This window comes from Pseudonaja textilis, chromosome 2, assembly GCF_049901715.1.
Source record: "Pseudonaja textilis isolate UNSWEBS1 chromosome 2, rPseTex1.2, whole genome shotgun sequence".
NCBI lineage: Eukaryota > Metazoa > Chordata > Lepidosauria > Squamata > Elapidae > Pseudonaja > Pseudonaja textilis.
In genome coordinates this window covers 127,068,381-127,094,204 of record NC_141991.1, presented here as the reverse complement: position 1 = coordinate 127,094,204, position 25,824 = coordinate 127,068,381, and the positions used below count along the sequence as shown (strand labels likewise).

The following is a 25,824-nucleotide window of genomic DNA, read 5'->3' as shown; positions in this document are numbered from 1 at the left end:
ATCAGATGCTTAAAGCTTTTTTTTTTACAGCATGTATAACTAAACCATCTCTCTATTGTATCAGGAGACTTGGCGTACAAAAAGCCATTGCCTCAATGGGCTATCTCCCAAGCAAGCAATCTTTTAGATTACAGATTTCAAGAATCTCAATTTTTGCAGCAACACTGCAGACACAGGCCTAAAATAGTCACTATACAAAGGGAAGAAAGGTTCAGGAGAGTAAGATAGTTTGGTTTGTTTATCCGAAACATTATTTCCCTCTTGTATTCAGACGTAAACTAAGGGATTTATTGATTGATTTATTGAATTTATATTGCTGCCTAGTTGCCCATGGCGACTCAAGGTGGCTTGCAGAATAAAAAAAACCACATTTAAAACAATAAAAACCAGGGGTGGGATTCAGCCAGTTTGAGCGAACTGGCTGTTAATTAGGCATCCAGTTCAGTGAACCAGTAATTCTGACTACCAGCTGGCCCCTCCCCTCCCACCCCTCCCCTCCCCACCCAGGAGTCCCCACAAAGCCCATCTGGCTCCCCGGTAAGTGTAGGGAGGCCTCCTGGAAGCAAAAATGGGGTATGGGGGGGGGGGGGTCTGGCAGCACCCCCTCCCCGCGTTCCATTTTGGCTTCCAAGAGGCTTCAGAGAGGCTTTCTAAGCCCAAAACAGGGCGTGGGAGGGGTCCGGCGCCACCCACCAGGCCCCTTTTCACTTCCAAGATGGGACCCACAACAGATGCGACTGGCAAGAGACGGTCCCTCAGATAACCTGGTCCCAAGCCATGAAGGGCTTTAAAGGTGACAACCAGCACCTTGAATTGCACCCAGAAGCAAATCAGCGACCAATGCAGTGCCCGCAGGAGGATTTAGATATTCTCATGGCACAAATTCCTGAGAGATTATTTTGAAATGTGAAATGTAGTTTTTACATAGGTGGTTCTTAAATAATGCTTCAATAAACTGTGCTGTGATTATTCCTGAGATGATATTTCTCTGTTCTCATGAAAGCTTTTGAAAAATCTTTTTTTTTCCCCTTCTACACTAACAGTTATGGTCCTAACCCTGTCTCATTAGCAAGTAGATGAATTTCAGATTAACTCTAAATTTCTTCATTTTTAATAATTAGAAGCATGAAAGAGAATAATTAATCTGAAAGAATTCTTTTCATATTAGAGCAAAAACTTCACAAAAGATAAACATGCATTGTGACTTTTCAGTGAGAGTCCCCTCCTCTCCCCTGATAGTATAAAATCTGAATTTAGGACATTTTTGCCATGTAATCTCCATGTTTTTTAAAAAATTATGGCAGCCACTTGGCATGATAGCAATAGCATTTAGACTTATATACTGCTTCATAGTGGCTTCATAAGCGGTTTACAGAGTCAACATATTGACCCCAACAATCTGAGTCCTCACTTTACCGACCTCAGAAGGATGGAAGACTGAGTCCACTTTGGGCCAGTCAGAATTGAACTCCTGGAGTGAGCAGTGAGTTAGCCTGCAGTACTGCATTCTAATCATTTTGCCACCATGGCTCTACATGATGTCCCATGTATTTGTACTTTTGCAATATTTGATACCTTGGGAGCTTGTTTTTCGTAATTCTTATTTTAAAAGCTTGGTTTGAAAGTCAAAAGGGGAATTGATAAGCATTTCTTCCAAGCAAAAGACATAGCTTCAGTTACTTGCATAACCCAGCATGAGTTTGTAACTCTCTTCCTATCAGGTGCAACTTGTTCTATCTAGATAATTGATGCCCACTTATAAAGCCATATGCTCCAATAACATAAGCTTACCTTACATTAATTAAACTTTACACAGACCTCTAAGCACACAAGCAGAACTGGCATCTTTCCCTATCCAAGGAGTGATCACTAGGATTGCATTTCCAAAAATGGAACAGAGAGAATGTAGCAAGGAGTTCAGGGATGGTTGAAGGAGTCTCATCCCCCTTCACATGAAGCTGGCCATAGCTTGCATCTGGTGGGCTTGGCCCATAATAGGAATAAAAACACCACCAGTTATAATTCGTTTACACAATGTTTGAAGGACAGCTGATTCAATTCCAGATTATTAAAAAAAACTGAATTGCTCAATACTTCCATGGTGGAATGATTTCATAAGCAAGTGCCCTTATTATTTATATTTCATAATATATTAATCCATGAGGAATCCTTCCCCACTGTCGCAACTTTGACAACCGCTTATTTCTACCTTTCCTGCCCCGGTTTCCTTTCCCAGTATAATAAAGAACTGTGAAAAAAACAGGTATTTTTAAATAAATTCAACTTGAGTCCTACATACATGACTAAAAGGCAATGAAAAACTGATCTGATTCTAGCTGACCTTGATGATCTCAAAAAACAAACAAACATCCAAGCTCTAAGCAGGGTTGAACCTTGTTTACACTTAGCTGAAAGACTACCAGGAAATCTCAGTGCTAAAGGTTAATATGGGAAGTTGAAAAAAATATGGACGAAAGCTGTGGCAGACCATTTCCATTGTGCTGTCAAGAAAACAATATTAATGAACCTAGGTATTTACTAGAGTCAAGTTTGTCTGAAATAATATTTGCTGAGTACTACAGTACAGAATGTAACTATTGTATGCATTACAGTATAATTTAGGATGGAAACCTTCAGTGAGGTGGCAACCCTCTTTCTTCAGTGATTCACTCAAAAGACATTGTGAAGAAAATGAAAGCCACACTCATTTTTCTGGTAATGAAATTAGCCATGCATACCTTTCCTCGTGCCATAGCTTTGCAGGCAATGCGAATGATGAAGTAGGACCAGATTATATGTAATACTTGTAGTATTAAGAGAAGGCTATTGAACAACCACCAGGATGGATAGGGGCCAACTAATTCCCAGCTTTCAAACATGGTACTATTCAATATCCTAGAAATCAAACAAGAAGAGGTTTGCATTCATTGTCTTATTCTGAACTTTAACAAGATTTAACAAATTCTAAATCAGAAACAGGTTATCTAAATCAGCAGGAACTTCTCTCCCATTTACATCTCCCCACCCTTACCCACAAAGAGCGAAAATGCCTCAAATCTGAGTGCTGATATAGCAGCAGGTAATTGTGAAGACAAGTTTTCTTTCCACTTGGTTTTTCCCCACCGTAATCTGGTGAATTGCTTACCAATTCCTTAAATGAGAACATGCTCTGTTTTATTTCGTTCAATGATTTTCAGGATTTGGAAGGCATAAGTCTCACAGAATTAGAAAAGTTGTTTAAGATGGGTGACTAAACAAAACTTAAATAAATCAATACCTCAAAAGCTGGGGGGGAAAGGAGCACCTAAAAGGCAGCCAGGGTCTGCATTTAACCCCCCCCCCCCAAATGTAGGGAGAAAAGCCCACAGACCTTTTAAAACCCACAGCTGGTTTTTACCTTTGTAAAAATCTAAAGACATATATTTTGGTAATTGCAACCCACCCTCAAATCCACATATACATGTAAAAATGAAAAGAAATTGTTTAGTTACGAGACACAAAGTTAGCTATGGACTTCAAAAAGGGATTCTGCAAGATAATGGGTAGTAATATTAATAAAATAATAAAAATGAAAAGGGGGAATATATGAAAGTACTACGAAGATTGTTGTAAAAACTAAATTAAATTAACATCAGTTTTTTATAATATGATATTTGGAAGAATAACTGAATTAGAAGATAAGGTAAATAACATGCGGAATCTTTTTAAAGTATATATAAGAGGTTATTATTATTAATTTAAAGTGTTAATTAAAATGACTATATCATGTTAAATATTATTATGAACAAGGGGAATTAATTGAGTGATGTATAAAACAAAGGGGTGGCACACTCAAATTAGTAATTAAAGGCTTTTGAATTTATTAATTATTAGAGTTATAATGCAATTTTTTGAATAATTAATCAAGAATATGCAATGAATTTACAAATATGACAGAGATAAATATAAGTACAAGGAGTACTGAAATAGAAATAAGAATTTAAAAATTGTATAAAGAAATTTGTATTAAAAAGAGAATAATTTAAGAAAAATAGAAAAGGTTAAGACATGAATAGAAATATATGGAATAAGTATGAATATTAGATAAAATTTATATAATTTATAACTGTAATGATACATGAAATGAATATATAACTTTAAATATTGTATAAAGAATCTGTATCAAGAAGATAACAGAATATTTGAAGAAAAATGGAAAAATTAAGATATGAATAGAAAATATATGTAACGATATAATATGAAACTGAATATGAAATTCATGTTTGTGTGGAAATGTAAAAATCTGGAACCAAACTGTTCACTAAAAGAGACAATTCATGAAATGTAAAAAATAAACTTTTGAGGGGGAAAAAAGGAATTAGTAAACTTCACAGATCCTACATGCCCCTGGGTAATAGTATAAAGCTATTATAATTTTCAGTAAATGATGAAAATATAATATTAGTAATGTTTATGATATGTGGAATAAGGGATTGGAATATTCAGTTCCAAAACCAATGGTGTCAATTTTCAAAAAATGTAAAATAGGACTTCTTGTGACTAAGACTTGAAATCAATTTCTCAGAAAACTTTGTGTTTATTATACTCCTCATTTTTTTTTAAGTGAGTTTCTGTTTTGACACTGTAAGATATTTGATGACTTTTGACCCACATGACTTGGCCATGTTTTTCCTTGACTCTCTTCTGGTCCTAAATAAATGTATGTTTGCCTATATGTATGTACAATAAACCCCGGGGAGGGGGGGGGGACATAGTTATATATGTGATGCTGAATTATACTCCAAAAATTATGGAATTCAACATTTTGTGAAGAACTTTAGATTTATCAAGCTTAGGGTTCAATAGAGAGAATTATCCTATGTTGATGGAAATAATTTTACACTGATGTTAAAAACCGAAGTTAAGAGATGTATTCTTGTTTAATGTTTGAAATGCTTTTACATTCGAAAACTGAGAAGACAACTTTCTATATAGCTTTGATTTAATATTACTAGACCAATTTTTATGAATATTTGTGGATTTTAATATATTTTCCCTTAAAAGTTTAGTTTATTTTCAGGATCATTAAGTAAAATTTTAATTGAACCATTGACATATTTTTCTGTTTGTTATATTTCATAAATAAAACTTATACAATTAAATTACCTGTATTCTATTTCTATCTCTGAGAACACTGCACTATTAAGTCTCTACCAAACCACTGGCTTGATCTTTCCAATGTATAACATTTACAGCTGGATGTCCCTCATCATACTTACCAAATAGGAAAAATCCCCAAGCGGGTAATAAGAAACACCACACCAAATAATACAAAGGTGGCATCACAGAGTCGCTGATACTTCGCATAGTTGAACAATTTTGCAAGCTTGGAAAAACAGAAAGCATTAAAACAACTCTAGCTGCCCATCTAACATAATTATCATTTAGACAACAGATTATACTGACTGCGATATTATTATTGTTGCTGTTGTTATTGTTGTTATTATTATTATATTATATTATATTATATTATATTATATTAATAATAAAAAGTAACTATGAATCTGATTTTGGCCCAATGAAGAAACAATACAATAATATTCTTTATTTTCAAAATAAAAGTTCAGAAAGAACTAATAGAAAATGACTATGGCAAAGATCAAGAACTTTCAAATAACAGCCTCTTAAATTGAGAAGCTTCAGGCCTGGTGTTATCCAATAATATCAGTCAGCATCAGTTACAAGTACAGGCAAGTGTTGTTTAGCAAACATAATTGGGACTTGCTATTTGGTCATTAAGTGAAAGCGTAACTGTGCTTATCATTTTAATTCAGCTTTCTTTTGCTTTATAGACCTGCAAAGGCCATAATTGCCTTTTCATCACTGCAAACAGCTGTTAAATTAAGCAGTGGCTAAATGAGAACTACTTGTAGTGACAGTATATATTCCAAACAAATGCTCTTTTATGTATCAAAGTGTTTGCTGTTAATAGTGATCTACATGAAGGATCATCCAAGCATGTTTAGATGACTATCTATTTGTATTCCATGCTTATTATTTTTACAAACCACCCAAAGCAATGAACATATCCAATACATCTTCCTTCTATTTTCCCCAGAGCAACAATCCTGTGAGATGGGTTGGACTGAAAGAAAGTCACTGGCTCAAGATCACCCAGCTGGCCTTCATGGCTAAAATAGCACCTGAACTCATGATCTCTGGTTTTCTAGCCTGGGCCATTCACAAATGATTTTTAAAGGGCCTGGTTTTAAGAAACAGCTTGTTGCCTTAAACGGACTACTTACAAATCATCATGCTATGTATACATAGTATAACACATTGTTGTAATCTTTTTGTGTGTGTGAGGGGAAAAAATCCCACAAAAATTGATGGTAAGGAAATCAGTACTGTATACTGAATTATAGTATTAAATAATAAAATCCAGAGTACTCACTTCTAATAATATATCTCCTGAATCGTGGAGACATATGACCAAAGTACCTATTCGGACCATTTTGTTTATGTAGGAGCAGATAAGGAGTACAACAGCAGCCACATGATGGACAAACATCAGGAAGAAATCCTAAATTGAGAGGAAACAAGATAGAAATAACTATAATGATCAAGAAATTAATGTACTCTGATAAAAAGAAGCATTCAGAATAACCCAAGTGTGAAAAACTTTCATGGAATGCTAACTGCTTAATGGCACGCAAATATATTTTCAAGTTAAAACTAATTACTAAGAGTAGGTTTCCAAATCTTCAGCTACCCATTGTGCTCTTAAGAAACTATGCTGTTTCCTTCTCAGAGAGCTCATGACTCTTCAAAGGTATGACAGAAACCCCAACTAGTTTCCAAAGCTTGATTAAGTTTTCAAAGCTCATTAGTATTTTGTGGAGAAAATAATGACTTTTAAGTAGCACAGGATTATGTAATTTATTTATGGCCCTAATAATTCTGTCATTTTACTTCTATAGTAATCCTATTTCCATCCCTTTCTTCCCTCCTCTTACCATTGTATTACAATTATTTAGTTCTTTATTTGCTATATTTATATGCTGCCTCTCTCGCTGATAAGGCAACCATGAGCAGCTTACAAACCATAAAAAGATAAAAGATAGAAGCAATTAAAAATACAATTACAAAGATTGTATAATCTAATTATAAAATCAACCTCAAAGAATTTTGCTCCATCCATTTGAAATAGATACAATGAAAACATATGTTCTTTAGGGTGCCTGGCAGGGGTGGGATTCTACCAGTTCACACCTATTCGCTAGAACCGGTTGTTAACATTCTAAGCAGTTCAGAGAACCGGTTGTTAGAAGAAATTACTGGCCTAATCCTGTAAGGTTATATTGTGAGCCCTAGAGACTGATAAATGCAGTTCAGACAACTTCATTATTAATGAACTGATGTATATGCTCACACAAAAGCGTATACAATACACAAAATCTAAATGAAATTTAAGATTCAAAACTATCAATACTATCCAAATTATCTATGCATCTCATTGAAAAAAAAAAGACAGTTTCTCTGCTGCAAGGAGTCACAACACAATTCTAATTCCAGACTATAATTATTTTCCCTTTTTCAAGGCAGTTAATTTGAACAGGGCAGCATGTCATTTTATGGAAGAAAACCTTCTGTGGAAGCAGAACTGTTCTTCCTTTAAGAGCCCACCAATCTTACTTGAGGAGTTTGTATGAATGTTGGATAGCCTTCCATTAAGTTTGTCCTGAAATAAGCATCCAACATTAGAAAGTCCTTCTGAAGAAGGCAGGTTGCTCACAATCCTTGCAATTTTAGTAATGCTAAAGAATAAGAAACACAAATTCTACAACACTTTGCTTAAATCAACCTCACTGATTTCAACTTATTGAATATATATTTTTTTTAAATTAAAACATCTAGTGGACATTTTTCTGAAAAACAAGTAATTTATTTGGTCTACAGCTGAATACTCCATATATAACTTTCAGAATTACTGCTTTAGCCAAATTAAGATATTTTAACCTTCTGACTTGTGGTGTAATCTGCTTTAATATTTAATCAAGGACAAACAGTTGTATTTCTATTATTAGGGGCAATTTTTTTAAAACCCAACTAACTAAAAAGGATTCCTATAGGCGCTTAAAAAAAACCTTGTTTCTTACCTTTCGCTTAATATCAGTAAACTGTGAATACATAAGAGACAAGTAATGGGCCAGTTCGAAGACATAATAGTAATAAATGTCAGGTGTTATGGGCTGAAAAACAGAAAAGTAATCTTGTTTACATGGCTCATCCAACATACTTCGATCCAGTATTTAAGGCATCAAGCCAGAAACCAGGAAACTGAATTCTAATCCCACTTTAGGCATGAAAAACCAGCAAGGTAATTTTGAATTAGTTATTGTCTCAGGGTTGTTGCAGAAAAAAATAGGAGGAAAGAATATTAAGTGTGTTCACCATCTTGGTTTATTTATAAAAATAATAAAAGTGAGATAAAACTAAATAAAATAAAATCTCCATTAAGGTAAAATTTTATAAACCTAAGCTTTATTTATTATATTTTCAAATTAGAAAGCTATTTACTTTGTGCAAAGTATCCTTATCTATGCAAAAATTGCTATCAGTTTTTAGTGGGAGATCTGATCACAACCATAATATTCTTCTGAAATGATATTAAGATGTAAGAAATTATATCTACGTGATAGATGGCAAAAGCAGGAAAGTAAAGCAGCATCTTCTTTCCTATTAACAGCTCTTGGCGAGCAGATGAAAAATGATCTTTCCAATGCCTTCCCCACAGAACTTCAGGATACAGGATGGGCATGGCAATAGAGACGTTGCTCTACTTACAAATGGGTTAAGTTCCTAGAGGCTGTAATAAGTCCATTTTGTTCACAACAAGCATAAAAAACATGCGGTTATCCTTGGCTTCCTCTTGTCCCTCATAGCGAGGGGTTGACCAAGTGGGCGTTCTCCTGGTGGTGGTAGGGCATTTCCCCACTGAAAACCTCTCTGGGGGTATTCAGGAGCGATGTGAGCATGCGTGTGGCTCAACTTTTTTTTTTTTTAACTTCACCACCCACCTGATCAACTGTGGACTCTGCAGGCCAACCCACTCAGGTCGGCATTCAGGCAGAGTAGACTGCTCACCTTGGTGACCCCCTCTCCCCTCCCTAGGGTGCTTAGACCCTCTTTTGGGCAAGTCCTTGTCCACTTCCACCCACATGAGCTGACATGTTCCATTGGCTCCATGACCTCAGACGTGGGGTGTAGCTGTCTTTCTCAGCAGATGGCTTATGCAACAATGCTGCCGTTGGTTTATGATGTACATGTGCAGTACATCATAAACTAACCCTTTACCACCTTCTCCTGATTTCTGGGATCTTCTAGGTTAGAGTTGAGGACAAGTTTGCTCATATCAGCAAAAGTTCTGTAGAGAGCATTTACCCCTTTCAGAACTAACTCAAACGAAGTGGAAGGAAGCACTTATTTATCTTCATCCCTGAAATATGTGCTTCAATGCTGAATAGGGAGCAAAAGGATGTCCAGAAAAATGAACTCAACCATCTCCAAGGCAATGAAGGAATAGGAGATGGAAGAGTAACAGGAGAATGGTTGGAGGAAAGAATGCACTTGCATATCTTCCTTAGCTTGTTAAACACAACACGCCTGGCTAGTAATTAACAATACTTGTTTCATTTAACTGAGGACCATGAAAAGAGGCATATTAATGTCCTGTGTTTGCTTCGGATGGGTGAGTATTCCCTTTCAAAATATATTTTAAAAAGAAAATATCAAAGAAACATTCAACATCAATATTGTAATATTCTCTTGAAATTCTTCTGCACAATGTTTAAATGGGTTGATTGAGTGATTGATGGGAACTGAAAACAGTCTTCCATCCACTCTTATTGTAATAAGCATGCCTACACTACATTAGGGAAAATATATTCTAGAGTTTTTCCCACTGAATTATCTCTGCTACTTAAAATAATGCAACACCAAATCCACTGGTCTGGAAGTGGACTTTTATGCCATCATATTCAATTCTGTGAAAGAATCCAGATGGCTGTCTGCTTCTATTTCCTCTAATTTAATGAACCATTCAGGGAGAGGAGGCAGTTCCATTAAATCCAAATGTATATCATTTGTGTTCATTTGCGTTATTTGCACAATGATCAAATTGATACAACTATCCGCAGTAAAACTTCAATTTAATGGATCCTTAACTCAGTGGAAAGCCCTTCCATTTTATGAGTGAGTTATTAAATGGTTAGGGAATCTGGATAAGAAATGTGTGCCCAATATTAAACCAAGATGTATTAAACCAGATATCCAATCCTTACATAGAACTGTTCTCTTTGCTGAGTTCCAGGCTCAATGAAGTCAAAGCTCTTCATAAAATTTCAAACTCCATTAATTATACTAGGAGTATAATTCAGTATCACATTTACATCTTTAACCACTGTGTTTTTCCCAGCAGCATGTTAACATACAGTACACCATAACATAAAACTAAAAGGAAGCTGCGGCTGTACAACAACAAATCTTTTTGAATTTTTTTTAAAAATTCTAATTTTAAAATTAGAAGACGGGAGTAATTCATTTCAACATTGTCTGGATTTAAAGGTATATTTCAGGATTGAATTAAATTTACATTGAGACGACATGGATCTCCTTCCCCTCCTTTCATTACAGATGGTCCTTGGCAACTCTTCTACCCTTCAAAAAGACCTCAACTATGTATCAGAATGGTCAAACAAATGGCAACTTCAAATCTCAACAAATAAATGCTCTTTCTTACATATTGCCAAAAAAAAATCAGAAAATAAAATACAAGCTGAATGGGCGTTGGTTCTTACCTGACACGCCATTTCTCTTTGAGCTGAGAGGATCATCCAGAGAGCGGGTGGAGCTTCAGTCTCTGCAGTTGTAGGCTGAGCTTGATTTTTGAGGAACGCTCCTCCCACCATCATGTAACTCCAGTGTAGCGTTCCACAGTTTTGCGTAGACGAGAGGAAACAAAAGCCGTGCTCTCATCCTAACAAGCTAACAGTTCATTGGCTGTAACAAGTCCCCACCAGACAGTGAAAGATAAGGGAGGGGCTGGATGATCCTCTCAGCTCAAAGAGAAATGGCGTGTCAGGTAAGAACCAACGCCCATTCTCCTTAGAGCTGCGAGGATCATCCAGAGAGTGGGACATACCAAAGCTGGGCCTGTCCTACGGGAGGGTCGCTGTCTGGTCTGTAGTCCCCTCGGGAAGAACCCTTCTACCGAAAGAAGCCTCAGCTGAGGCATACCTGTCAATCCTGTAGTGTCTAATGAAGGGTGAAGGGGAGGCCCATGTAGCTGCCTGGCAAATGTCGATTATTGGAGCCTGGGTAGCCCAGGCAGCTGAAGTTGCCGCGCTCCCAGTGGAGTGAGCTGTGATACCCCTGGGCACCTGGAGGGCCTGAGCCTGATATGCTTTGGCAATGGCCGCCCTTGGAGGAACTTGGGAGTCCCTGTGACTTTGGTTGGAAGGAGATAAACAGGGCCTCGGACTTATGGAAGGTCTCAGTACGTTTAATGTAAATCCGCAAGGCACGCCTGACGTCCAAAGTGTGCCATAGTCTCTCCTTTTCATGAGTTGGCCTGGGGCAGAAATTGGGGAGGATAAGTTCCTGAGCCCTGTGAAAAACCGAATTAATCTTGGGCAAGAAAGAAGGGTCAAGCCGGAGGACCACCCTGTCGGGATGGAATACGCAGAGGTCTTCCCTAACGGACAGTGCAGCGATCTCTGATATCCTACGGGCTGATGTGATCGCTACTAAGAAAACTACTTTGTAGGAGAGGAACTGAAGAGAAACCTCCCTTAAGGGTTCGAAGGGTGGCCTTGTGAGGGAAGTAAGGACCTTATTGAGGTCCCAGGTTGGGTACCGGTGAAGGGGCGGAGGACGTAAATTTGTGGCTCCTTTCAGAAAGGTTCGAATACGGGGATGGTGAGAGAGGGAACTAACTTCCTTACAGGAGATGACTGTGGACAAGGCTGCTACCTGCCGTCTCAGTGTATTGGGGGACAACCTTGCTGAGGCCCTCCTGGAGAAAGTCAAGTACTTGGGCAATGGAGGGGGCAGTTGGGTCAATAAGGAGCTTGATACACCATTTACGGAAACTGGTCCAAGTGGCGTTGTAAATCCTTGTGGAAGAGGGTCGCCTGGCTGCTAAAATGGTATCAATGACCTTATTAGAGAGGTTTTCTCTCTTCAAGCGTTGCCACTCAACCTCCATACGGCTAGTTGAAGCCATTGGAGGTTCAGGTGGAGGAGGGGACCTTGAGACAGGGAGATTCTGTCTCCTGGAATCCTCCAGGGAGGAGCTACTGATAGGCTGTGGAGGTCCGCGAACCAGGGGCGACGGGGCCAATAAGGGGCCACGAGAAGCAGTTCCGCCTTCTCGTGAAGTACCTTCTGAAGGACCAGGGGCACCAGCGCTAAAGGAGGAAAGGCATAAAGGAGGCCGGGGGGCCACGGACACCAAAGGGCATTGTGGTCCTCCGCTCTTGGGGAAGGGAATCTTGAAATGAACCTTGGAAGTTGGGTATTGAGGGGGGAGGCGAACAGGTCTACTACTGGTGGACCAAAGATGGATGTTGCCTCCCTGAACAGGGATGGGTGGAGACGCCACTCCGACTGATCTATGGTGGCCCTGCTCAACCAGTCTGCTTGGGTGTTGGATATACCCGAGATGTGGTCCACCCTGAGGGAAAGGAGGTGGGTCTCTGCCCACCGACAGAGACGTTCGGCCTCCCTCATAAGGCGTGATGATTGAGTGCCCCCGTTTGTTGATGTGGGCTTTGGCCGTGATGTTGTCGGTGAGGATGAGAACGTGGCGGCCGCGTACCTGGGGGAGGAAACTGCGGAGGGCCAGATGAACGGTGCAAAGCTCCAACCAGTTTATGTTGCACTGTGTCTCTGTCGCTGACCATCTGCCCTGTGCTGTAAGGGACTGTAGGTGAGCGCCCCATCCGGACAGACTGGCGTCTGTGGTAACAGTGAGTCTTGGGGGCTCCTTGAGGAGGCAGATGCTCTGCCTCTGTTGGTGATAGATGCTCTGTTGTTGATAGATGCTCTGCTCCACCAAAGGAGGGATGTAAGCACCCTTGGTGAGACCCTGACCTTGCGTTTTGAATTGCTTGATCCGGTCCTTTGATACGGGAGCAGGAACCACTGGAGGGATCTGGAGTAGAAACGGGCCCAGGGAATAATGGAAAGACAAGATATCATTTTACCCAGTAATTGGGATAGTTCTAGAAGGGAAACCCTCTTAAGGTGTCTGATGTTTCTGACCAATTTCTGGACGCTGAGGATTCTCTCTGGAGATAGGAACACCTTCCCTTTCAGAGTGTCGATTACCGTTCCCAGGTGGGTTATCCTGGTAGATGGGGATAATTGGCTTTTCTTCCAATTGATGAGGAACCCATGTTCCTGGAGGGATGTTAGGGTGATACGGGTATCCCTCACTGCTTGGTCCCTGGAAGGGGATAGGATGAGGATATCATCCAGGTAGCAATGGAGGCGCACTGGGAGGGTTCTGAGGTGGGCAGCTAGAGCGGCCAGGACCTTGGTGAAGGTCCTGGGGGCTGAGGCTAACCCGAATGGGAGAGATATGTATTGGAAGTGGGGTTATTGTAGTAGAAGCACAGATATTTGTAATGGGAGGGTTGGATTGGGATGTGTAGGTATGCCTCTGAGAGGTCAATGGACAACAACCAGTCTCCCTGCCTAACACCCAGCAGTATGGATTGCAACGTGTTCATCTTGAATTTGTGGTATACAAGGTGGCGGTTAAGCCGTTTTAAATCCAAAATCGCTCTCAATCCCCCCGAGTGTTTGGGGACCACGAATAGGTGGGAATAGAATCCCTGTCCTCTTTGAGACGGTGTGGTTCTTGGGAAGGGGGCATGGCATGAAAAAATCGGGGGGGAGGGGTAGATTGAAATTCGAGGGCAAGGCCAAACCTGATGGTGTCCTTAACCCAGGCGTCAGAGGTGGAGGAGTCCCACTGGTTGGCGAATGCCTGAAGGCGACTGCCAATGGGGATGAAATCTTGTGGTCTATCTGGAACGCCTGAAGGGCCGGCTACCGGAGCCTCGAAAAGGCCTTTTAAAGCCACCGCCCCTTCTGCTTCTGTCCAAAGGGTCGGTCCTGTCTTGAGGCTGGCCCGACCCAAAAGGGGGGGGCTTTGGTGCCTTGGTGGGAAGGGAGTTTGGAAATAGGGACGAAAGGGAGCTCTCCAAAAGGGCTGGAGGGACCTGGGCTTTGATTTCCGGGTGAGGGGAGGAAGAAATTTCTTCTTGTTCCGCCCTTCCACTAATAGGGGGTCCAAAGATGGGCCAAACAGCTTACTGCCCACGAGAGGAGCGGAAGCCAATTTAACTTTATTTTTGAGGTCTGCCTGCCAATGCTTTAACCAAAGCAGATGGCGGGCAGCGACATGGGAGGAGATAGCTCTGGTAGAAAATTTGACAGAGTGGAAGGTGGCGTCGGCTGAGAACTCGACTGCGGCTGTAATCTTGGCTATGTCCTGATGAGCTCGGACACTGGAAATTGGGACATGCTGCTTGAGCTGGCGGAGCCAGCGGATGGAGGACCTGGTAAAGAATGAGGCGGCCGTGGCCGATTTAATGGCCCAGGCATCTGATTGGTGAGCTCGGCGTAGAGCCAATTTGGCCCGCTTGTCGTCCGGCTTCAAGGCCTCTAAGGGGTCGATGAGGGTGGAGGAAGAGGCCAGACCCACAATTGGCTCATCGACCTCCAGGGTGCCCAATAAGTTGGAAAGGTCTGGATCCAAACTGAAGAATTTCTTATCGTGGGTTGATGGGGCTGGGGGGCCGTAGACGAAGCCAATTGTTTGGACACCAGGTCAAGGAAGATGGGGGTGGGTGGGAATGACCTCTGCCTCCACAACTGGCTGTTTGAAAATGGAGTCCTCTGGGCTCTCCGAGTCCAGGGGAGAGGGATCAGGGGAGGTCTGGGATTTTAGCCCAGAAATATTCCTGGCCTTGTACAGGAGGGACTTGAATAATTGGGGCTTGAATAGCCCTATGAAGGTTGGTTGGTCGGGAGTGAGACCCTCATCCTCAGACATCTCTGCCTCTGATGGCTCCACGTCCGAGAGGGGCTCGTTGTACTCTACAGACCCCAAATCGAACTGCTCCTCTTCCTCCCTGAATGGGTCCAAACCCCCTTTCGCCTCCCCTTCCTCCTCCCCGACTGAAGGGGGAACCTCCCCCTGAGGGGGTACCTGATCCTGAAGTGGTTCCGGTCTGAGAGGGAGGGATCTCACCGAGTGAGATTCAGATTCGGGGGCCAACGGGTGGAAGCCTGGCCTAACAATCTGTTGGAGTCCTTCCACAATGCCTTGGCGGATAGCCAACTCCATCCAGGCTCTCAATTGCTCTGGAACCTCTTGTATGAGTGGTTCCTCTTGGCGTAAACCGGCAGCTGTAGGTGTGAAGGTGGCCTCTGGAGTTCGTCCGGCTGGTGTTCTAGGAGCCTGTTGACCTTGGGAGGTTGAGCTGCACCTGGATAGGGAGGAATGGACTAAAGGAGGTGGGGGTTGAGTGGAGGAAGAGGGAGTGGAAGGTGGAAGTACTGGAGGCACTGAGCCTACTTGTCTGGTGCGCCTATCAAATTCTTTTTCTAATGCCTTATGACGTCTTAAAGCATCCCTTTGGGAGGTTTTGGAGGTATACTTAGCCTGCCTGCGCAGATGGTGGGTTTCGGACTTGGCCTTCAAGGAGAGGCCCTTTGAAGGATTGCCCTCTGCCATTTCAAGGATAATTGAAAAAGACAATAATCTATAAGAGGCGGTAGACACTCCTAGGGGTGCACCTACGACAAAGGCTGGGAGCCCTAGCAAGATTCTTTCCGCCCCCCTTTGCTTCTGTTGTATTTTTATTTTATTTATATTATTATTATTATTATTATTATTATTATTATTATTATTATTATTATTATTATTATTATTATTATTATTATTATATATGTGTGTATATATCTACTTCCTCTTTCCCTTGCTCTCCGTTCCTGTTCTTTTTCTTTTTCATATATATATATATATATATATATATATATATATATATATATATATATATATATATATATATTTATTTATTTATATTTATATTTATATTTATATTTATATTTATTTATTTATATGGGAAAAAGAATTTTTTGGTCCAATCGCCTAATGAACGCCAGAGGCCTTGGAGATTGCAGGCCTAGACCGACTGCCTTCCCAGACAACAAACTGGGCGGAAGTGGTGTGCTGAGAGTGCTACGCTGGCTGAGGCAGGCTGCGGGAGATCAGCATTTAGAGTTGGGGATTAGCTTCCACTCAGAGCGGCTGGGATCAGAAGCAAGTTCGGGCTCTGAGCAGGCCTATGGGTCCTGCTACTGGCCAGGAAAAAAAACACCGCAGCGTTCGATAAACTAAAAAAACCCCAAAAAACCAGAATGGTGCCCGACCACAAGGTGGCGCTAAAATGGCGGCCGCCTGCAACAAAGACGATGGTGCCTCTCAGCAGCGCAAGGAAGGAAGGCTCCCTAGGGACCAGCAAGGTTCACAATGGGAGAGGGCGGGAGAGAAGAGGGAAAAAACCTCCTCCGGTAAGCCAAAGAAAGAAAAACAAACGGCGTTCGGTGGGGGGGGTGGGAACGGAGTGAAAAGAAAGCTTAAGGCAAAATCGCAAGGAGAGCTCTGAAAGAGGAAGACGGCAGGGGCTAGGCAATACAAAAAGGAGTGGGGGGGTGGCGTGAAGACACTGCCAGCCCTCCCCTTGCCACCCACAGGGGCAAGCAAGCCACGCTCCCCAGGGGAATTTAGAAGTCCGGACCACTGCACAGGGCTAAGAAATTAAACAGTAAAATAATACAACCTGAAAAGAAATGGAGAAAATGGATCAGCGAAGAAATTCTTGAAACGGCCAAGGACAAACACTAGTTACTGCCTAGTCTCACACGAGGCTGAGCAAAACTGGGGAACGCTACGCTGGAGCCACGTGATGGTGGGAGGAGCATTCCTCAAAAATCAAGCTCAGCCTACAACTGCAGGGACTGAAGCTCAACCCGCTCTCTGGATGATCCGATCATCTCTAAGGAGAATAGTCAAGACCTTGTTGATGATCCAAATTCTGTCAAGGACCTTGGAGTATTCATTTCTAATGATCTAAGTGCTAGAGCCCATTGTAACTACATAGCCAAAAAGGCATTAAGAGTTGTTAACCTAATCCTACGTAGCTTTTTCTCTGGTAATATCACACTATTAACTAGAGCATACAAAACATTTGCTAGACCTATACTTGAATACAGCTCATCAATATGGAACCCGCTTTATGTATCTGATATTAATACAGTTGAGAAAGTCCAGAAATATTTCACAAGAAGAGTTCTCCACTCCTCTAATCGTTGCAGAATACCTTATGCCACCAGACTTGAAATTCTAGACCTAGAAAACCTAGAACTACGCCACCTTCGGTTCAATCTAAGTACAGTATATAAAATTATATATTGCAATGTCCTACCTGTCAATGAATACTTCAGCTTCAACCACAACAATACAAGAGCACACAATAGATACAAACACAAGGTAAACCACACCAAACTTGACAGCAGGAAATACGATTTCAGCAACAGAGTGGTCAATGTCTGGAATACTCTACCTGACTCTGTGGTTTCTTCTCCAAACCCCAAAAACTTTAACCTTAAACTATCTACTATTGACCTCACCCCTTTCCTAAGAGGTCTGTAGGGGGCGAGCATAAGTGCAACAACGCGCCTACCGTCCCTGTCCTATTGTTTCTTTTATATGTATCCATTTCATGTATTGATAACTATGTATATACTTATACCTGTTATCTTATAATCACTTGACAAAATAAATAAAATAAATACCTGTTATCTTATAATCACTTGACAAAATAAATAAAATAAATAAAATAAAAACTCCATTACAAAGAAATGCTGCCATAAAGTGCCAACTTACAGCAGCAGTTCCAATTAAGCGAATCGCGAAAAGCTGTTAAACTTTGCAATGTCAAAGTTTATTTGCGATTATTTGCTATTTCCTGCTGGCTTTCTCTTGACTTTGCTTATTAGAAATCAGCAGTAAAGATCGCAAATGGCATACATGTGTCTATAAGACACTGCCACCCATCACAATTGCCACCCTGTTAAAAGCTCCCAAATTGCGATCACATCATCATGGAGATGCGGCAATGGTTGCAACTGCAGTCAGCAGGATTATATTGTCAGTCACTGAACGAATGGTTGTTAACTGAGGACTACCATACACGGAGTTACTTTTTCTTCATTTATGCTCAGTTTAATCACAGTAATGTATGTCACTTTTTCACTATAGAATCACTGATGTACCTTTATTTTTGGTGTTGCTACAGTTCATTAATAAAAAATAATGAAATAATTAAAAAGATGTATTGAGCCAAAGATTTATTGTAATTATTGCTATAATAAGCCAGATGTATTTTAAAATTAAATATGTCCAAATTAATGTGCCCAAGCATCATGGTATACTGTAATACTTTATGATACCCTACTTAATGGAGTAGCAGCAACTACAAATCTTGCAAATGAATATAGGTGGTTTGTTAAATCTTTTTAATCATGAAGCTCACTATCTCTATCAATGCTGCAGTGACACAGTGCTAGCTCAGAATTTTATTAGGAAAAAAAAGGTTGGAAATAATGTATTTATAGTCAGCACAAACTCCATAGCACCTAAACCAAATTATCCTATAGCAGCATTTATGTATTAATTTAATTTATATGTCACCCATCTCACGATCATGTGAGTACAACAATTTACAACACCATAAAAACAATATAAAAACATTAAATTAGCATTACTACATTAGCATTGCTACAAATATTATTAAAGAAAATGGATACCTGATAAGGATAATTATACCAGCATTGTCGTACATCCCAAAACCAGGGTGACTACAATAAAAAGAAAAATAGAGTAATACAGAGCGCTCTTATCAGCATAATTTTATTGTCTAAATGGTTGCTTCAGAAAGATATTTTGATTACTTAGTTTAACTCAGATTGGAAGGTTTTTCTTATACTTAAATATTCAGTTACTTGTTTCCTTAAAATTATCCATACAACCCTATCAACAAACATTAGATTTTAATGATATGACATCTCCCATAATAGCACATTTTCATCAAATTTTAATATATTTATATGATAAATTATATCTAATCTCAGCATTTTCTTTAAGCCACCAAAAAGTAATATATAAGTATAATACTTTAATAACTGAATTACATGCAGATACATTCATACAAGACACTGGGAAATTTATATGCTTGAGTGCTATAGATCTGTAGGGAATAATGTATTGCAAATATCAAACAAGTCCTTCTGGTTCTATAATAAAAAATATAAATGCATTTCTATGACAAAGCATAACTGAAAGCTACTTTTCCAGTTCTGTTAAGACAATTAAATAAAAACACTAGAGAAAAGCACCAAGCACCAACTCCTGCAATGAAATTATTATCATTTAATTCAGCATAACTTGAAGATTGTCCAACATACTCACCGACCAAAGAAATCTGAGTCCATATATAAAAATACATAAATAAAATGTAAACCTCCACCTGGAATTAAAAAACAACAATATATGGCATACAAATATTGATCCAATAAGAGCCAAAAACATCTTATAAGAAAGTAAATCTTCATTCTAAGAGAAAATATTTGCCCAATCAAAATTTTAGATGCAAAATGTCTTCAACTTTTGAAAAACTGTATTATTTATTAAACAGCTTTCCATAGTGCATAGAAGATGGAGGTCAAATAAGAGTCCCACTCACCTATGGTATATATCTTGGGGAAGTAGTCATTGAGGAAGAGAGGCAGAAGCCATAGAGGTAGCAGGCAGGAAGGCAAAATGCTCAGATACTATAGTGATATAAGCCATGCATTAAAAAAGTAAGAAAATAAATTTAAGTAGGAAAGAAAAGAGACAAGAGTCTATAAAAAAGTCAAGTGAATGCTTAGGAAAATAACCTCAGACAGTAAAAGGCAACTTGATAAAAGACACAAATCCTGCAAAGAAATAGATAGGTGCTTTTATAACTGTAAATTCTACTGAATAACTCAGAAGAGATAGCATTAACTAAGAAATACACAGTTTGGACAATGTGAAAGAGATCTAGATATAGGATTGTGTCAACAGTTCTTTCTGTTGAGCAGATCTTTACCACTCTAGGTATTCCTACTGGTATATTATAAGGATATTATTTTTATACTATGCATTACTAATCTAAAGCCTGAAATTCTGTTTGATATTCACTTCTAAAATAAAGAATTGAAACACTATGATTTGAATTCTACACAAACCTACATGCTCTCACAGAACTTTGTAAAAGTGTTTGGTTTATCCTGGTTCCTCCGGTGACGAAACCAGCGCTGGATTTTTCGGACATCCCAATCTAGTTGTTTTGACAAACCTTCTAATCGTCTTGCATCTGGACACTAGGAGATGATCAAACAGATATAAAAAGACCTTTTTTTGCTTATCAAATTTTTAAAATATGTTCTTCCTATTTCTGCCCAATTGTCTTTCAGTCTGCAACCTGCTGGATATTATCTGGAACTGTAGGTTTTGCTAGAAAAGGCGAACAGGAAATACTCAGTCTGAGAAACAGAGTCCTTGCACAAATGTACTGGAAAAAATTCCAACTATGTTCAAGTACAGGTAGTCCACAACTCATGACAATTGAGCCCAAAATTCCTGTTGCTAAGCAAGACAGTTGTTAAGTGAACAACTGTTTATTTTATGACCTTTTTTGCCACAATAAGTGAATCACTGCAATAGTTAAGTTAGTAACCCAATTTTAAAGTGAATATGGCTTTCCCATTGACTTTGTGTGTTAGGTGGTCACAAAAAGTGATTACATGACCTGGAGCACTGCAACCATCATAAATATGAGCCAGTTGCCAAGCATCCAAATTTTGATCACATGATCACGGGGATGCTGCAACGGTTGTAAGTGTGAAAAATGGTCATAAGTCGGTGTTTTTTTGGTGCTGTTCTAACTTTGAACAGGCACCAACTAATGGTTGTAAATCGAGGACTATCTATATATTCAGTACTATTGAAGTCTTTTCTCCACAATTACAGACACTTCTCTAAGTAAATCATTCTGATTATTGTACTTGCAATTTTCTCAGCAAAATCTGGATGTAAAGCTCAGGCAGAGGTATGGGTTTTTTGTTTTTTGGGTGGGTTTCAAGTCTCTTGTACTGGGTAAACAATTTCTCTACTAAGCAAAAACAATACAGGGCAGCACTGGCTATGATATATAGCATAAACTGTATAACGACTGTAGTCAGTGCAAAAGAAGCACTGACTGTATTTGCAGGTTCCACATAAGCAGGAAGACACCTACACAAAAAACTTACTGTCTTCCCACCCACCCACCCACCCCTCTAATGCAACTAGAGATCCTTGGTTTAAAAATAATTATTAAATTCTGCCAATATTTATTGGTCTCTTACAACATACAGATACAATATGAATCTGAGGTTAAGGGAGGGCAGGGAATAAGCAGTAACAAAAACAAAAGAATACATTAAAGGAATGAATTAAAATATAAAAGTATGATTTACACCAACTTAATTTTAAATAATTAAAAGTTTACATACTTCTTCCATACTACAACAATTCAACGATAAGAAAAGAATACTGGACCATTTTATACCATAGCATTGTCCCAAGGAACTAAAGTAGAATGCAAAATAATCAGGGATGGGATCCAACTTGTATAACTACTGGTTCTGTCTATTAGCGTCACACACACATGCACAAGTCGTGTGAGTGTAATTTACAACCTGTTGAGCTGGCTGGACAGCTGAGCAGTACTGAGTGCAACCGCGCAGTGGTTGGAAAAGCCCTTTCCCCCTGCTTTTTCAACCACAGCTGTGCCGTGCAAAGCAGCTGAGGTTGAAAAAGCAAGAAAGAAACGTCAGGTAAGAGCCCGGGGGGCTGGGCCAAAACAGCAGCAGACACAGAACCAGTTCTATGCCTGCTGCTCTTCGGAGCTACCGGTTCTACAGAGTTGGAAAGAACTGGTAGAATCACACCCCTGAAAATAATACTGCAGAGCAATTTAACTTCTCACTTACTTTAGTGATGGATGTAAACACTTTTTCTAAAATTGCATTGGGTTGAGCTCTGCGAGGTCCACTGTCTTGAATGTCAACATGCACAGCAGAAGGCTTGGCAAGAAACCTGGGAACCCAATTCCAGAGAAACAATCATACACAAAATATTACCAATATTGTGAAAAGATAACATGAACATTTAAACATTCTCAATTACATGCTGGACATCGCAACAATAGCTACATTAAGAACGCACCCACATGAAATTTGAAATGTTAAACTTTCAGTATGTTTTATTTTTAAATATTTTAAAAAATGAAACATAACTTTTCTAAAGCCCAAATTATTTGGTTGAAATGTTACAAACCACCATTTATACCTAATCATTAATTAATAATCCTTCAATTCATTACACTGTCTACTTGATGACTGTAATGATATATAGTGTAACCAACCATTTTAAAATTCCTTTCTAAAACAAGAGTTTTCCTTAATAGGCAAGAGGGGAGTAATCCATAAACAGCCTTTCCAAATAATGTGCTTTATAACAATGCCACGGATAGTGAGAAGGTCCAAGTGCAGCAGTTTATCCAAAACTATATAGCACATTTAAAATATAAAATTGTATCTGGATTAAAGGAGACCTTATAATAGTCTGCAGAAGGCCCAAGTCTAGCTGTACATTTAGTTCCTGCTGCAGTTTCCAATACATTCCAGAGAGCCTTTCCCTAGGATATACCCAATGTCATCCTGCTTTCTGCTTTTAGTTTCTGCTTCTTTGTTTCTGCTACTGTAAAGTTGGAACTGATATAATTCTTACTGCTGCCCTTATTATGTTTTGGATTTAACCTAATTGTGGACGTTTAATTTTTGAACATATAGATTGCAAGCTAGTGAGAGTTGTTTTGATTGCAGTTAATATAGATGTGCGCTGTTCCTTCATATATGCCTGTTCCTTGTTGTCCTGTCTTCTTCTTGATTAAGTTCTTGTAGTCCACTTATGAAATTCATCCAACTTCTTTTCAATAATTTCTGCTAAAACATGCTTGTCTCTCTGTATTAAGACATGTAGATCTTGTTTATTTTCCATCCCCTGTGAATTTGTATTACAAGGGAATCTTTGGATGATATAACTGGACTATTCCTTCTTCTGCTTACAAGGTCTTTTTTAATGCCTTCATATCTTGCCTATTCTTCCAATTCTTGACACTGTATTGTTTTCCAGCATTCCCCCTCCCTTTCTCCACAGGGTTATTTTAACCCCCAAAAAAAAAAAAAAAAGATTTACAGGGCACTTTCCAAAATATATTCTTTCTAGTTTTCTTGAGAGACTGTCTTGCTTGGAGTTCCACATTTCGGAAATGCATTTCATCAAAGAACCTAAACTATTTATATGGGCATTATCTCCGTATCATAGTCAATTGTTTATTTCCAATTCTTCTTCCTGAATCCTATTATTTGGAGGGAGGAATAAATAAGATACCCCTTTTGCCTGTGTTTACTTTATCTTTCTGTCCAATGTATCAGTCTTCAAGGCTGTGTCATTTGTTTCCACATGGATCTACAGGAAGAAATATTTGTCAAGAGCCTTTGCGGAATCTTCAGAGATTTTCTTAATCACCGAAGCTTGTTGTTCTTCATCCAGGAGTCTAAAAACATCAACAGTGAGGCCCTGGAATTTATTCAGTAACTGCAAAGTAACCCCACTAACAGGATTGGACATATAAGTTACATTCTTCTGCTTCTCTGACCCATTGCTTGGTTTTCTCCTTTCTTTTTGGAGGATTCTTGGTGTTGTTATCCCTTCACAAGCCATTCCGATGACTGATACATTAAATCTCCATCTTCCCTGATAAACTGAATGCAGTGGATAATAGGTTATTTAAGCAGTGTGTGAGTTAAAACAAGTATATGAATGGGCAATGAATGAAAATGCGTTAGATAAAAAGTGACTAGTATGAAGAAATATGTTGATTAAATGGAGACAATGGACTGAATTCTGAATAAATATATGCGGGAAATAAAAAGGAGGAAGAGGAAGGCCAAGAAAATTGTGGCTGGATGGGGTTGATAAAATCCTCAAAAAAAGAGCAGTGAAAAGCTTAAAGAATAAACGCTAATCTATGAAGCAGTACATCGTTTTTATAGTATTACTAAAAATTGCAATTAAAAGATAAAATTACAAACTAAAAAAGAAAAAATAGAAGATACAAAAAGGAAAAATAGAAAGAAAAAATGAAATGTCTATTTTTAACTTTGATCAAATAAGCCAACTTTATATTCTTTATTTTTACTTTTAAAAAATTTGAACCTTCAAGCTTTCAAACAGTGTTCTAGAACTTGGTTTTTTCATGTTTTGTTCTTTCTCATAAAATCTTTCAAACTTTTAATAAGTTTCTTTTGTAATCCCAATATAGAAAAACTATCCAAGTCACTCTTTTGGTTTGTTAGTTTAATTATTAAGACATCAATTGGTTACTTTTGTCCATCCAATGTAGCATCCTTTTCCATATCATTCTTTAATGTGTCATTTTTAAATCCTTTCAGATTAGCCTCAGTCTTGCCCAGTAAAAGTTGTTCCTCTTCTATAACATCCTTTAAATATAGTCTATCTATAGAGGTAGTTGCTATTAAGATTAACTTCTAGGTTCTTCTTCTTCTTCTTCTTCTTTTTCTTCAGCGTTTGTCTCGCGCTCTGGCGAGGTCCGCTAATGTCCTTAAGTACTGCTTCCACACCTCTCTGTCTACCACGTATGTCGGGTCTGCCTTCGCGATCTCTAGATCGGCCTTGATCGTGTCCATCCAGCGTTGCTTAGGTCTACCACGCGGTCTCGCTCCTCCGACAGTCACCTTCATTGCAGATTTGATGATGGATTCTTCCTTGGCGCGGCTCACGTGGCCGAACCATCGTAGCCGGGACTGCCTCATGACCGTGGGGATGGGCACGACGTTGAACCGTCTACGCACTTCTTCGTTCCTGACGCGTCGAGTAGGGTGAGGCCTACCGACCATCGGAGCATTCGCATCTCCATTATCTGGAGTCTGCTTTCGACTTCTTTGGTCGTCGGCCAGCACTCTGCGCCGTATATGGCCACGGGGCGCACCACAGAGTTATAGATTTTCGCCTTCAGGCGCATCGGCATCTTCTTGTCACAGAGGACGCCCATGACGGACTTCCATTTGCCCCACGCTGCGTTGATCCTGGCTGCCACCTCAGTTTGTAGTAGGCCTTCTTCCCCAAGAGTAGTTCCCAGGTACTTGAAGGTGGAGGCGCGCGGTAGCTCCTGCCCGTTCACGTGGATGGAGCCTGTCAATTCATTGTCAGTGGTTAGGTATTCGGACTTCTTTAGATTAACTTCTAGGTTCATTGCCCTAAAATATCATTCAGGTTAGGTTATTTTGCTCCATTCTTTATTTGTAAGTCAAATTCAAGCATTCTCCTTTAGTTGTAACCTAAGTTCCTTCTGGTTCCCTCTCCTGTCTAAAAATCTCGTCCTACTATGGATTTTAAAAAATAATTCAAAGGAGAATTCTTTGACATGGGAAGGTTTTTTATAATTAATTTCAAAATCTTATTTCAAATCTGTCTCAATCTGTAGTCTGCTTATAACATTCCAAAATCAAAGTTCCAATTGCATGTTTGCTGTTTAATCCAAAAGAATTTAA

The 25,824-nt window shown here is 39.4% G+C and overlaps 1 protein-coding gene across 1 annotated transcript in view; it reads right to left on the bottom strand.

Annotated features, from left to right (window-relative positions):
• CERS5 (ceramide synthase 5) overlaps positions 1 to 25,824 on the bottom strand; it is a 45,445-nt gene that overhangs the window by 5,534 nt on the left and 14,087 nt on the right. Inside the window, exons 2-9 of the mRNA XM_087922989.1 lie at positions 22,180 to 22,285; positions 20,396 to 20,526; positions 19,589 to 19,646; positions 18,928 to 18,978; positions 8,139 to 8,231; positions 6,434 to 6,562; positions 5,259 to 5,365; positions 2,739 to 2,895 (exon numbers count right to left, since the gene is read on the bottom strand). Of these exons, the coding sequence (XP_087779115.1) occupies positions 2,739 to 2,895; positions 5,259 to 5,365; positions 6,434 to 6,562; positions 8,139 to 8,231; positions 18,928 to 18,978; positions 19,589 to 19,646; positions 20,396 to 20,526; positions 22,180 to 22,285 (832 nt within the window). The remainder of the gene's footprint in view (positions 1 to 2,738; positions 2,896 to 5,258; positions 5,366 to 6,433; positions 6,563 to 8,138; positions 8,232 to 18,927; positions 18,979 to 19,588; positions 19,647 to 20,395; positions 20,527 to 22,179; positions 22,286 to 25,824) is intronic.